The sequence below is a fragment of the Penicillium verrucosum genome (genome assembly GCF_028828655.1).
Source record: "Penicillium verrucosum strain IBT 35672 chromosome Unknown utg000003l_segment0_segment0, whole genome shotgun sequence".
NCBI lineage: Eukaryota > Fungi > Ascomycota > Eurotiomycetes > Eurotiales > Aspergillaceae > Penicillium > Penicillium verrucosum.
In genome coordinates this window covers 4,972,990-4,986,449 of record NW_026643212.1, presented here as the reverse complement: position 1 = coordinate 4,986,449, position 13,460 = coordinate 4,972,990, and the positions used below count along the sequence as shown (strand labels likewise).

Sequence of the window (13,460 nt, the reverse complement as noted above, 5' to 3'; positions counted from 1 at the left end):
TATCTTCTACATTATCTGTTTTCGATTCTAGAATATAGGTACGGAGTATAGAGCAGTATAGGAAGTCAGATAACAACCAGGACTGATGCGCCAAATACGGTGTACCTATTGTTGTACATATGCAGTTAAAATATTCCCCTGGCTCTAACAGGCTCCGATACCAGCCGTGTTCTAACAGGCCATCCCGCAAGTATGGAGATAGCCTCAATTAAAAAGGGGGCACAGGCTCTCGGCGCAAATATTTCATTGGTCATAGTTATTTGGCTGTAACCTTGTACTCAATTCCCTACAGCGTACTCCAGAAAGAGTCGTCGGTTCTCAATTATTCAAAATCAGATGGCAACTTGAAGCGTCCGGTGCTGAGAGGTTTCGTTTCCTACTGAGAGCCTAGGCAGAAATCAAAGTGTGCACTCTCAAAATCCCTTCCAATGAAAATCGCAATATATGTGGGTATCTGAGAAATACATCATAGTACTCCATACGGATCCATAGTCTCAACAAACGGGTGGGACTTGATGACATATTTATGATGCCTGAGGTGTCAGACCTCCAACTCTTGGTTTGTTTGAGATTTCACCCCCAACAACTTCGGGCGCAAATCCACTTTAGTCCTCCGTACCACGAACACCAATGATCCAATAGTCCACATCTCACATAATCCGAACGTCTCGGGAATTCCATCCATTTCAATGACCGAGTTAAACCCTTGATGTCCAGTCAGGTCCCTGGGTTCCTGCTGAGTGTGACATGTACCCCAAACTCACGCTCTGTTGCCAGGTGTGTCTCACCCAGGTCGACAATTAAAGTGGGGTTGTATAGGCGTGTTGAGAGAAATCCTCCGATTTGAACATTTGCGCCTAGGCCACCATGTTCAAGTCCCGTGGAGCTTGTGTCCAGCATAGCGATCGCAATGGATCAAACATATGAGGTCACTAATCTACAAGGTGTGCCCAGGTTTATGGCAAAGCCCAACTCCTCGACCATTCCGAGTCCTTCCCGTCTCAACACCAGCGCTGGCTATTATGTACTAGACATCGCCCCTCGAGGGACATGGAACCTAGTGCTTCAGATGTAAGCATGAAACAGCCGGACGATAGCGTTAGGGTACCTGGACGGTCGGCTTTGGGCGCTCCAAGTCCCCGCGGACTTGGGTCTGGTGGAGATGAGTGCTTTCATACTGAAGGCCTTGGATGGACAATTAAGTACAAATAATAGACCTACACAGAGTGATTTCGAATGAGCTATCTATGTAGATCAATAGTGAATCTGGGCTCTAAATGGAATATCCACGGAATGCTGAAGGTTTCGTCTCGGTCCGCGGTGGGGGATTGTGGGGGTCTTCGATGACATGAGGGGCCTCGCCAGAATTGGAAAAGTGTGGGGGAAGTCGGGAGCTTGAAGGATATACATAGAGTACCTTTGGACGACGACATTGAATAATTTATTACTCGTCGCCTTGACATTATCAAAGTATAGAGCGATCTTGTCTCATCGCCAAAAGTAGAAAAAAAAAAAGGAAATACTATGTTACACTCTGTGAAATCACTCCCCATATTGATCTTCTATGCCCCAGTGATAGATTATAAGGTGTAGGTTGAGTTCCCGTTGTATAGTTGTATAGCTACAATATCAATCATCTATGCTTCATGTTCCTATACTAAAATGACGTCGATTTCCTAATTAAGCATCGGCCATGGAAATGTCCCACGAGCAAAAGGATTGAGTCATTAAAGGTTATATGAAGACGAGTAAGTACCTAAAATGATCCCTTCCATTGTTCTCTTCCAGAGCACAACCTCATATGGGATTGCTGTCCAACCCTCAACTTGTTTCATCAACATTTAGTTACATACCTCACCATGGCAATCAATAATATATTTCCCTCCATCTGCACTACTATCCATCATCTCAAAGCCAAGTATCACAGTCATGCCCAAGCTAACAGATTCACACTCCTCTTAAAAGAACTCAAAGCGGCACAACATACCAACATCCAATCCGACTGGATTTCCGAACATCGCCAGGAGACAAGAAGGGCTAACAGTATCATCCAACAAGAAACCCACATCGGTACGACATATCACCATTATGAAATCCAAGTTCAGCATGAAAGCCCACCCGAACCTTCCACCTTGAAGAAGCTTCAGAAATGCGATATGGAGCTGAAGCTACTCAACATTGAATACTTCCAACACCTAGAACGAATGACCGAACTCATGAAGCGCAAGCCACCCGGACGCCTCGTTCATCGCTATACGAAAGATCTGCGACACAAACCCAAACAGCTCTGGAATATCGAACGGACATACTGCCGACTTCGTGGCGGGTGCTGCGCTCGTGACTGTGGTTGCTGTGAACGATCCTGGCACACCATTCGGGACCCTTCCGGAAAAATTCGATATATGCACTGCACGGGAAGTTGTAGATGCTGCACCCGCCATCGCGGTTACTCTTCCTCAAGTGTGGTAGACGATAAAAAGGCAGGCATTTAACCTAAACGAGTCCTTGGTCGACTACCCTAGGCTGAAGCGCCACAACCAATAGGAGGGCCGTTTCCTTTATAGGTGCGTCATGGATTAGTGCGAATGAGAGGATGGACGGATCAGGAAACTGCTCTTCCTTGCATAATGTGGAGGGTTTGTATTACTGGGTGTTTTTTTTTTTCTTCTTTTTCTTTTTCCTTTTTTTTTTCGTTTCTTTGTTGAGGATAAGTGACGAGGTAGGTGTCATGCAACAATACCAGATCTTGGAAAGTGCCATGTGCCCAAATGTATTCCCCGCATAGCTTGTTTGAGCTTAGTATGCTCCTTTGGCTCATGCAGGCTAGTTCTATTGTGGAATAATAATGACCTCTCATTCGTTGGATCTGAATTACATTTCCTATCTGTTCTTCTGAGGTAGTATCGCCGGTCCCCCTATCATTTTCCAACACGAGGTTTTTTTACTGCTCTTTACCTAGTCTCTTTGCCCAGTCTCTTTGCCCAGTGTTTTTTCTCTTCTAATATCTTGCTGTAGTATCCCCCGGACCGGTCACCGGACCGGTGCTGTTATCATTCGAAGCCTTTGTTTACTGGTGTTCTCTAGCAAAATGTTTGAGGTGAGATATCCTTTTCTTTCATTCTACCGCGATGTCACCATGGGCGCCAATATTATCATAGTAGCCTTGTAGATTCTGCGTTTATCTCATCTCACTAGACTGTCACCTTTCCCTATAGATTATGCATTATAGACTCTAGGAAACACGGGGGATAATACATCACAACAATGAATATCACCAGAATCAGTCTTACCTTCAGGTAAAAGCCTAGTCGCTTACCCTAGGACTGTACCTTTGTCCGGGCCTAACTGCTATTCAGCGGCCACGGACCCCCTCTACTGACCAGTCATCGACCCGAAATAGAGCGGTTTAATATCGCGTGGCTGAGGGTCTCTGTAGGGCGGGATGAAACTGCGCTGTGAGAGAAAAATAAAACCAGATTTAAATGTAGCACACATTCCTGGCGATCGTTTAATTTTTCTTCCGCATTTCCCCCCTTTCGTTGTCGCACAAGATGGCGGCAATAGAGTCCGAATCCCCCAAGTATGGGGGTGATGATCATCCCGTCAGCGAGAAGGGCAAAGCACTTAGAGATTTGGTCGAAGCTGATCTACTCGATGATCGTTATGCAACCACCACCAAACGTGGTTTGAAGAATCGCCATGTTCAGCTAATGGCCCTCGGGGGTACAATCGGAACTGGTAAGTCTATGGTGTTTTCGACAATGAAAAAAAGCAAAGATTACTTACACCAGTCAGGACTTTTCGTGGGTTCCGGTCAAGCCCTGGCCATTGGAGGCCCCGCATCGCTTCTTTTAGGTTATATCTTCATCTCGGCCATGGTTTATGGTTTGGTCACAGCAATCGCTGAGGTTGGTGCCTACCTTCCGGTACATGGCGGAACAATGAGTTATCATGGATTCCGCTATGTGTCGCGGAGTATGGGTTTCGCCATGGGATATCTATACTGGTACTCTCTCGGAATCTTAGTGCCGTATGAGATCACGGCTGCTGGACTCGTTATTGGATACTGGGACCAGAGTGGATCGGTCAACATCGCCGTGTGGATCACGATCATGATGATCATCATCATCGCGCTCAACTTTATGTCCGTTCGAGTGTACGGCGAGGCGGAGTTCTGGTTCGCCGGGGTGAAGATCATCACTCTGATCGGCTTGTTGATGGTATCTTTTATCCTCTTTTGGGGAGGGGGACCTAATCGGCAGCGACTAGGCTTTCATTATTGGAAAAATCCGCGCCCATTCAACGCGTATCTCACGACGGGAGATTCGGGCCGGTTCGTGGCCTTGTTGAAATGCACAGTATCCAGCGCAATTGCGTTCATCTTCGCCCCAGAGCTGATTGTGATCAGTGGTGGTGAGATGCAGTCCCCTCGGCGCAATATACCTCGAGCAGCACGGAGATACATTTACCGATTGGTGTTCTTTTACATCTTCGGTGTCCTAGCCATTGGTGTTATTTGCCCATCAGATGCTAGTCGTCTGACCAAGAGCGACGGCACAGTAAGCTCATCTCCATTCGTGATCGGCATCCAGAATGCCGGCATCCCGGTTTTGGACCACATTGTGAACGCTGCCGTCTTGACATCCGCCTGGTCTGCAGGAAATTCCTTCCTGTACATGTCTTCGCGGTCACTCTATTCCTTGGCTATGTCAGGAAACGCGCCGCATGTGTTCAAGACATGTAACCGATGGGGTGTCCCGTACTGGGCTGTTTCGGCTTCAGCATGCTTCTCGGCATTGGCTTATCTTGCTGTTGGCAACTCCAGTTCGATTGTGTTCAACTGGTTCGTCAACTTCACAAACACTTCTGGTTTCATCTCATGGATCTGTTGTTCCGTGGTGTTTTTCCGCTTCCGCAGAGCCGTCAAAGCACAGGGCATTGAACAACCGTACAAATCAAAGCTGCAGCCATATGGGGTTTACTTTGGCCTCGCGGGTGCCACTCTCATGGCGCTTATCAACGGGTTCACGGTATTCTTCCCATCGGAATGGTCTGTGAGCAACTTTTTCACCGCATACATAGGTATTCCTGCTTTCTTAATTCTTTACTTCGGACACCGGGCACTGTATTGGAGTGATCCATGGGCATGGCGCCCAGAGGAAGTTGATATGCACACTGGTTTGGATGAAATTATTGCTGCTGAGGAACCACCCAAACCACGGGGGCCTTGGTGGAAGTTTTGGTGATACATATAGCGATGTAAGGTGACCTCAAGGGGACAAATCAGAGGGTTGTTTGTCATGTTTGCCCCATTTGTCATGTTTGTCAACCTTATGACGTAATATATGAAGTATCCGAGTGGGCGTGTTGCTATCACTCACCCGCCTTATCACCATCCTAATATCCTATAACATCCAATAGCAACTAATGCCCCAACATCTCATTGCTCCATAATCCAGAGTCTTGACATATCAAATGATCCCTTCGGGGAAATGGCCAGTGAAAACCTCTTTATCATTCTCATCGTCCCACATATTCTCTCTCATATTCGGTAGTGATTCGGTATACGCCGTTGATCGTTTATAATCTGGGTGGACCTTTTATTATCGGCCCATAACTATAAAAGCTGTCGTGGAGAACATCGTACGGGTCTGCTAGCTTTCTCTGTGAACCTTCAAATCTCGAACAACCCCGAAACCATGGCCGTTCTACCACTTACTGTCCGCCCACTTCAAGCTCCTCCGGGCTCAAGCATTGATTTCGGTGCTGAGATTCAAGGTGTTGATCTGGAAAACCTGACAGGTTCGTGAACTTTTGCCACATACAAGAGCACAAGTTAATGATCATATAGATAAGCAGTTTGGGACAATTCGGAAGGCCCTCTACGAGCACCATGTCGTGGTGTTCAAGCACCAGAAAGGGCTATCACCCAAAGCTCAGTATGAACTGACCAAGCGCTTCGATCCAGTCTCCAACAACTATGGGCATGGCAAAACCATCGATGCGAAGCGAAGCATTCTTCATCCTGATCTCAAAACTATCCCTCACCAGCCACAGGTTCAGGTGATTGGCAACGGACACGTTGATTCGTACGAGGGTCTCAAAGATATCACATTGCGACACCCTCACCACCGTACATTCCACCAAGACCACATCCCGGACGAAGAGGACTATGAATTCACCCGATTTTATCGCTGGCACATCGACGCTGCACTATACGACCTCTACCCGCCCCAGGTGACAACGCTCATGGCTGTGAGTGTGCCGAAAGGCCGCCGACAGACATTATTGTATGGTGATGGAACTCGAGAAACAATGGATGTACCACTTGGCACAACAGCATTTGTCAGTGGTGAGCGGATGTTTGAACTTCTTTCTCCCGAAGATAAGGAGTTTGTCAAGACGAGCAAAATGGAATATGCCCCTCATCCGTAAGATCTCGGTGAATGCCTATGGTTTCGATCGAATGCACTAAACATCATGACAGATATATTTGGATGAGCCAAGCCCATTCCCGATCCACGGGGCTCGGTATGCACTCAGAAGGCCTTGAGTTATCCGACTCAGAACTCCCACCTATCGACCCCAGTAAGATCATGGTCTTTCCGATGACCTGGAAAAACCCAGTGACTGGCAAATTGGCCCTGCAGATCCATCCCTCTGCTGTGCGCCGTATCCATTGCGTCGATGGAACCACGATCGACGACTTGGTCCGCGTGCGGGATATTGTCTATAAGTTGCAGCGGCCAGCCATCAGCCCTCAGTATGTGTATCCGCATGACTGGGAGGATAATGACTTGGTCTTATTCAACAACCGCGGCGTGCTGCACTCCGTGGTTGGTGCGTTTAAACCCGACGAGGTGCGATTGTTCCGCCAATGTAACTTGGCGGCTTCGGAGCCTCCGATTGGACCGTGAGTGTTTCCGATGTTGATTTCACGAAGACTATATGTTTTAAATATCGGGCATTTAGAGGCGTCCAACTGAATTTAGCCGGGCTGGAAGTTTTTGTACCTGACAACTTCACGGCTGGAATCACATCTTGAGCAATGAAATATTATATATCAGATGTTGTACATATTAAACTCCGTGATGGATTTGCAACACGGTCCATGAGCGTATTGACAAGGATTAGCGGACTATATAAAACCCGTTTACAGCAACTTGGCTCTCTCTGAGTTCATCGGTAACAGAGCGAACTCCAACCAGGTGCAATGGAACTTGCTCTACCAACTTCTGTCCACGGGTGATGATATTGGTATACCCCTCCACCGTGCGATCAATCCAACTCGAGTTTTGTTGAAGTTCTGAGATCGCAGGGTGTTCCGCGGCCCACGCGGGATGAGCCAGAGTATCCTGTACAACAGATGCGTCGTATACATCGGCGAGCAAAGCTGCTTCTGCAGCTGCTGCTTGCGCCTCACCAAGTTCTTTGCTCGTGGCCCCGGTGGGTGGTGGAATTTCAGCGCGAAGGTATCCCAAAACCCGAATCTCGATTTTGCTTGTTTGTAGAGGAACATCCTCGAGCAGGCGAATTGCAACCACGCGTTTCGATATTTGAGCTAGGTTCACTCTCATCGCCTGGAGGGGATCTAACGCTCGCACAGACAAGATAGCTGGGCACCATTCACCAGTTGAGGAACCTTTGCTCGGCCCAGTATCGAACCGAGCCCAGCCGAAGAAGTAGCCCCTTAACTGCTCCGTCACCCAGTCGGGCATTCTAATCAAGCTCAACTTCGGTATATCGTCAGGGTTGTTGAGCGAGATTTGATCGGTTTGACAGCGAGCTTTGAATGTCATAGGGAATGGTGACTGAGGGCCAACATCGATAGAAACGGGGCTGCTTCCAGCTATTTCTGGCGCTGCTACATTTATCTGAGAGCGCCCAATAGGGCCTTTAGGTCCATTGATAATACCGCCCACGCGGTTTTCGATGCCACTAGTAGTGTAAACCTTCTGGACCGCAGTCGTTTTCACCCACGATGGACGAATCGCAGTAGCTTTGGCTTGGATGGCCATGGCAGCTGGACCTGCCGCGGTTCGCGCTGCTGTTTGAGCATAAAGGCTCACAACCATAGCCCCAACCTCCAGGGGCAGCGTGCTAAGGCTCGCACCACGGATAGAGCTGGGAGCGGTGGATGTAGAGAGCACGCGGAAGACGGGGCTATTGCCCAGCACCTTCTTCTTTACTCCTTGGCAGAGAACCAGCTGGAAATAACCATCGCCGGCTTCGGCGGGAATCCGCACAACGGCAGTCTCACGTAGCTGGTGTGTATCGCGCGGACGAGCCGGGGCCTTCTTCCGGAATTTCTTGATGTCGCGTTGCCAAGCTCGTTCATCATCTGGAGTCACCTGGTCGGCCCTCAGTGGCATACCTGGGGTCACGTCTAGCCAGCTATCCCGGAGACGGAGAAACGACTTGAATTGCATCCCGGTCTTCCCGCTCCAACCTTTGCTCTGCAACCACAAGGTGTGTTCAGGTGGTAAGGGGGCATCAGAGAAGATTGATATAGCGACCGATGTAGTGGGTCCACGGTAGAAAACTAGTCCATGGGAATGTCGTAAAATCGTGACATGCTTGTTTGATTCTATTGGACGACTGATTAGACCGGTGAGGAAATGCCGCGCTTCGCTGTATGCCTTTTGAACAGGAGTCGGGGGCGGCGGAGTCGGGGATGAAGTTGGCCCTGCTGTCCTTGGTCGCGGCAGTGAGCCTGGACTTATAGGACTAGGAGGCGGGGGTCCATAAAGGTCCGTGTATGATGGGGGTTGTGCTGGGGACTGTGACGAGGGCTGTAATGGGGCCACAAGAGATGGGGTACTGGCAGCCCAGGCTGTTGCTTCCCGCTGATCGGCATGCGCTGTAGCACGCAAGTTCGGGTTTGACACAGGTTTCCGCTTGACGCGAAACGAATCCGGCGGATAACTTGGGCTTAAATATCCAGATGACATTTCTACATGATCCTCACGGAGCCCCTGGCTTAGTTAACTGTTTATTATTTTAAGGGGCACATCGGCCAAGAATGGTGATTGGCCCGAGCTTGACCAAAGCCTAAGGCATGAAATTGGTGCCTGAGGTTGTATATAAATCAACAACCTGAATACACAATATACACCTATAATCTAGACCATTTAGATATCTGCTTCTTGGATTTAGCATCGACCTTATATACAGCATAAAATTCTATTTCCTTTGACTTCAGCTCTGTTAGTACGTCATGGGCTTGTGTGCGGTGATAAACCAGCTAGTTAAATGTGGTTGTTCACTATCATTCACTACCGAAATTGATTTGTTAATTTACCATCCAGCAAGTTTGTAGAGTGCTCAATCTCATTATGTGAGAAGCAAATGTTCATGATTTTCACCATTTCCGCAGCTATCACAGTTAGCTTAAGTATATTGCTCAGCTATAAAAACAAACTTACCTGAAATTCTATCACCGGCTGCATCATTTTCATCCCGTCCATTCATCCGGGTATAGTGGAGGACAAGGTCGACCCTTGGCCGACGAGCCGTTTGATACAGATCAAGTCGCATGGGGATATCATGCGGTGTGGTGCCCCAAGGAAGCAAGGTGGCAATGCTGACAGCATCTTCAATTGCCATAGCTGCTCCCTGTCCCATGTCTATCGAGCTGTCAGTATGTCACGCATTCGTTGTCAGTTTGAAGCTATTCCGTTGCTTACATGGCTGGAACGGATGTGCTGCGTCTCCCAGAAGAGCTGCGTGGCCTCGAGTCCAGGTCGGCAGTGCCTCCATATCGTACAGATCCCAAACTTTGAGGTTCTTGTCTGCGCTTGCAATGATTTGCTGAACGCCGGGTGAAAATTTAGAAAAGGCCTTGACAATTGTAGTCTTGTCTCCAGCTGCCTGCCAACCTATTGATGCCAATTTGTCAGTGCCTTTCTATGTTAACTCATAAGTGAAACCCTTACTGTCGCTTTGTTCATCTGCTTGAACTTCATTCAAAGGGACAAAAGCACAAAGATTGAGGATTTTGCCATCAGAGCAAGGGTAGGCCACGAGCCGTCGGTCACTAGATTCCCACTCAAGAAACACGCCAGTATCCCGCACAAAATCCGTAGTACTTGCATATTGCCTTAATTGATCTGTGGGGAGCAGCCAGCGAAAGCATGACTTGCCAACGGGATATGGGGAGGGAGACTCTGGGGCGATACTCTGGCGAATTTTGGACTACAAAATAGTTAGAATGGGGACGATAGTCGGATAAAAACCGGTGTTGATAATCTGATATGCATACATGCAGTCCATCTGCACCAAGAAGCACGTCGGCTTTGAAAGTGCGACCATCATCGAGAGTGACCGACGGGCAAGCCCCTTCCAGATTGACCTCGGTGATTCTACACTGTGTATACAGCGTTGCGGTCTCAAGGGCACGTTGCTTCAGGTGATTGTGCAGCTCAATTCGATGCACGAGGTACCACTCCTATAATAACATTAGACCGTAGTCCGAGCTTAGTTCATTTTATTTGCCTACTGCTTGCCAATGATGACGAATGTCGGCGAACTCTCTCTTGTACGTCAACTCCCCGTCAAATCCATATCGGTGGATCTGGAGAAGTACAAACGATCAATATAAACCACTTCTCTGACCAAGGGGCAAATCTAACCTCATGAAGCAATGTGCCCCCGAAATCGGCCGGATCAATGCCCATCCAGCGTAGCAAGGCAGTGCAATTCGGCGGCAAATGAACTGCGGCACCTGTCTCCTTTAAAAAAGCCGATTTTTCCAGAATCTGAGTAAAATGAGAAACTGATGTTACCGCAAGCTTGCTAGTTGTTTCTGGGGGCATACCAGAACGCGATGTCCTTGTTTTCCGAGAGCAATAGCTGCTGAAAGACCGGCAATGCCAGCGCCGATGACGAGGACGTCAAGAGGCTGGTTTGATACTTTCATAGTGAAGAGGCTCTAGGAATTTTAGATATATTTAGTTTCCTGTGACGAATCTCTGATACTTATACTGTTATGCTTTCTCATCCGAGTTCCTGATTCGGAAATTCCCGACACTTATCTCCGAGTCTTCTAGGGGGAGTGGATTTATAAATGCTATTAGATTGTCATAGCAATTCTTTTGGGGATAAAACGGAAGACACCGGATGCATAAAAAGGGATTAAATATCGTTGGGCCGACATGATCGACACTGCATAGTTGGGTACATTTTTCGCCTTCTTGGCGTCTTTCCCTTGTGATATAGACAGGCCAGGGAGAAGAAGAGATAGATCAAGGTATCATGATCATAAAAACTCACACCCCATGAACACCGTTCTTTGGATTGGAGTATCATAATACGGTGGAATATCCACAAATCCGTATTTCCGATATAACCGTTGTGCCACTGTCATTTCAGGCAGTGTGTCTAGGCGCATCCCGCGGTAGCCCAATTCTTTTGCTTGCGCGAGGATCGCTTCGACGAGTTTTTCACCCAGTCGTTCTCCACGAACTTCATTGAGAACATACAGACGCTTCATCTCGCACCAATCATCGGAGCTGCGCCGGAGTGCCACACATCCGAGGGCAAAGGGAAACCGGGAAGATATTGAGTCGACTAGTCCGTTCATGTTATTTGCACCGGTGTCTGCTCGTGCGATTAAGAGAGATCCCCCTTGTGATGGGGCATATTTCCCAGGAAGAGAGTCAAGTTCCTCTTGGAAAGATTGAAAGGTGAGGTCGATGCCGAGGGATGCGGCATAGCCAGAAAATAATGACAGGATGGAATCGGCGTCTTCGGGGAATTGTGCTGGCTCTATTTGGATTTTCATGACGAGCAGAAAGACGATGGATTCCAGACGTTCAAAAGTCAGTAGATCTTAAAGTTGAAGGTAAGAGACAACCGCGATGACTCATAATTGGCCGAGAGGAAAAGGTGCGATTCACCGTCTCTCATGTTCGTTTCTTCACTTTCAACTTCTACAATCAGCCATAAGACAGTGACCCTCCTCTCGGAGTAATATGCAGTGGTAAATCATCGTTCTTTTTTTTATATAAATTGAATTAAAACAAAAATACTTATTGATGACAAATGTTCTCTTGTCTCGTTGAATATCATCCATTGTACAAAACGCCAAACCATCAACTCCAAAATCAAAAGTCTCCATGGATATACATACAGAGTTACTGGTACGTAACAGAGAACTCAGTGTCACTCTGGATTTCCACATGGGCCTTCACTTCGCCATTCTGCTGTATATCCAGAACGGCAGCGTTGTCGACACCATATCCCTTACCACCGGCCTCGGCCTGGGCACCCGTAATGTCGATTTTACCGAAGTTAACCAAGGGAACCATGGTATCACCGGTGTTGAAGTCCTCAACTATCCATTCGGCATTCTGGCCAGCAAGGGTGGCGGAGCTCGAGGGTGCAGACAGAGTCTTGGTAACACTCTGACCGCTCGATTTGTTCTCGACGATGGCCACACCCTCGCTGGGCGAAAATGCCTCGACCTTCGCGACGACAACGTCGCCAGCGGACAATCCAAGGTCAAAATTCTCCGCACTTAATGGATACCACTCGTACCAAGCGTCAAATGTCTGTTTGCCATTCTCGGTATAGGCATCGATACCAGTCTGTAGAATGGCCTCGGTGTAAGTGTCACCATCAATACCGACCCAGGCAGATACAGCCTGCATATCGCCAGAGTCATCGGTGGCCGTTGGCTCGGGGACGGTGAATGTTGCAGACACGGCGGAGTAGGTAGCACTGGCGGGTGGCTTCTCGCGCACCACCCCAGCCCAGTTCTTGCTGTATTGGACATTGGTGCCCTCGGTTCCTTCCTTGAGCAGAACGGCCTTCTTTTCGGCGGGTAGTGACTGACGTGACAGAGCGCCACGGGCCTGCAGGCGGTCAACAAGTCCGTTGCGAGGGGCAGCGAGAGAGCTGCCTGCTAGTAAAGCGGTAGCTAGGATCGTGGTGGTTGTGAACTTCATATTGGCGGTGGCAGGACTGGGATTGGGAAGATCTTGGAACGGTATGGATAGCAAGGGGATGAAGCTATGACATGACTAGCCTGGTATCTCTTGAGCCGACCCTTGATGGTACTTATATCCTGCATCTTATGCAAATTGCATGCGGCACGACATCATGTCCAATCCGCATGGGGAAATGGAGCTCGTGGCGTGGTACTGATGACCCCAAGCACAAGATGAGATACCATGATGGACCCGCTAGAGTGGATATGTGGGGAAGAAAGGCAAGTTATTCTTGGGCTTTGAGTAGCATCGATTCACGATTTTGCGGCCTGCAATTGCGTAGTTGTGTTGATCCTCCCTCTTTCCCGCTGATTGTCCATGGTCCAAGCCAAGGTTGCCTTTCCGTTATCGTCTTGATGTGAGATCTGGACCAAGTGAGAAACTCAGCCGAGCTTGCGCGGTTCCGTGACAAGGCACATTCCTCAAGACAGAAACATCTGAGTCCTGACAGCGGAGCCACGACGGATCAGA

The 13,460-nt window shown here is 48.4% G+C and overlaps 6 protein-coding genes across 6 annotated transcripts; 3 read left to right on the top strand and 3 right to left on the bottom strand.

Annotated features, from left to right (window-relative positions):
* Positions 1–1,859: 1,859 nt before the first annotated feature.
* Positions 1,860–2,469, top strand: N7516_009450 (uncharacterized protein; the record flags this gene model as incomplete). The annotated part of the gene is given in 2 exon segments (XM_057222169.1): positions 1,860–2,243; positions 2,263–2,469. 2 exon segments carry the CDS (start codon positions 1,860–1,862, stop codon positions 2,467–2,469), a joined length of 591 nt encoding a protein of 196 aa, XP_057072441.1.
* Positions 2,470–3,551: 1,082 nt separating this feature from the next.
* N7516_009449 (proline permease PrnB) lies at positions 3,552–5,246 on the top strand (the record flags this gene model as incomplete). The annotated part of the gene is made up of 2 exons (XM_057222168.1): positions 3,552–3,738; positions 3,796–5,246. 2 exons carry the CDS (start codon positions 3,552–3,554, stop codon positions 5,244–5,246), a joined length of 1,638 nt encoding a protein of 545 aa, XP_057072440.1.
* Positions 5,247–5,699: 453 nt separating this feature from the next.
* On the top strand, positions 5,700–6,917 carry N7516_009448 (TauD/TfdA dioxygenase family protein; the record flags this gene model as incomplete). Its single annotated transcript, XM_057222167.1, has 3 exons — positions 5,700–5,802; positions 5,852–6,431; positions 6,488–6,917. The coding sequence occupies 3 exons, from the start codon at positions 5,700–5,702 to the stop codon at positions 6,915–6,917; spliced, it is 1,113 nt and encodes a 370-aa protein (XP_057072439.1).
* Positions 6,918–7,130: 213 nt separating this feature from the next.
* On the bottom strand, positions 7,131–10,918 carry N7516_009447 (LipA and NB-ARC domain protein; the record flags this gene model as incomplete). The annotated part of the gene is made up of 8 exons (XM_057222166.1): positions 7,131–8,860; positions 9,302–9,376; positions 9,426–9,626; positions 9,687–9,878; positions 9,936–10,194; positions 10,262–10,447; positions 10,632–10,757; positions 10,817–10,918. The coding sequence occupies 8 exons, from the start codon at positions 10,916–10,918 to the stop codon at positions 7,131–7,133; spliced, it is 2,871 nt and encodes a 956-aa protein (XP_057072438.1).
* A 339-nt stretch (positions 10,919–11,257) lies between these two features.
* Positions 11,258–11,782, bottom strand: N7516_009446 (GNAT family N-acetyltransferase; the record flags this gene model as incomplete). Its single annotated transcript, XM_057222165.1, has 1 exon — positions 11,258–11,782. One exon carries the CDS (start codon positions 11,780–11,782, stop codon positions 11,258–11,260), a length of 525 nt encoding a protein of 174 aa, XP_057072437.1.
* A 352-nt stretch (positions 11,783–12,134) lies between these two features.
* On the bottom strand, positions 12,135–12,947 carry N7516_009445 (A4/G1 family peptidase; the record flags this gene model as incomplete). Its single annotated transcript, XM_057222164.1, has 1 exon — positions 12,135–12,947. One exon carries the CDS (start codon positions 12,945–12,947, stop codon positions 12,135–12,137), a length of 813 nt encoding a protein of 270 aa, XP_057072436.1.
* Positions 12,948–13,460: the final 513 nt, after the last annotated feature.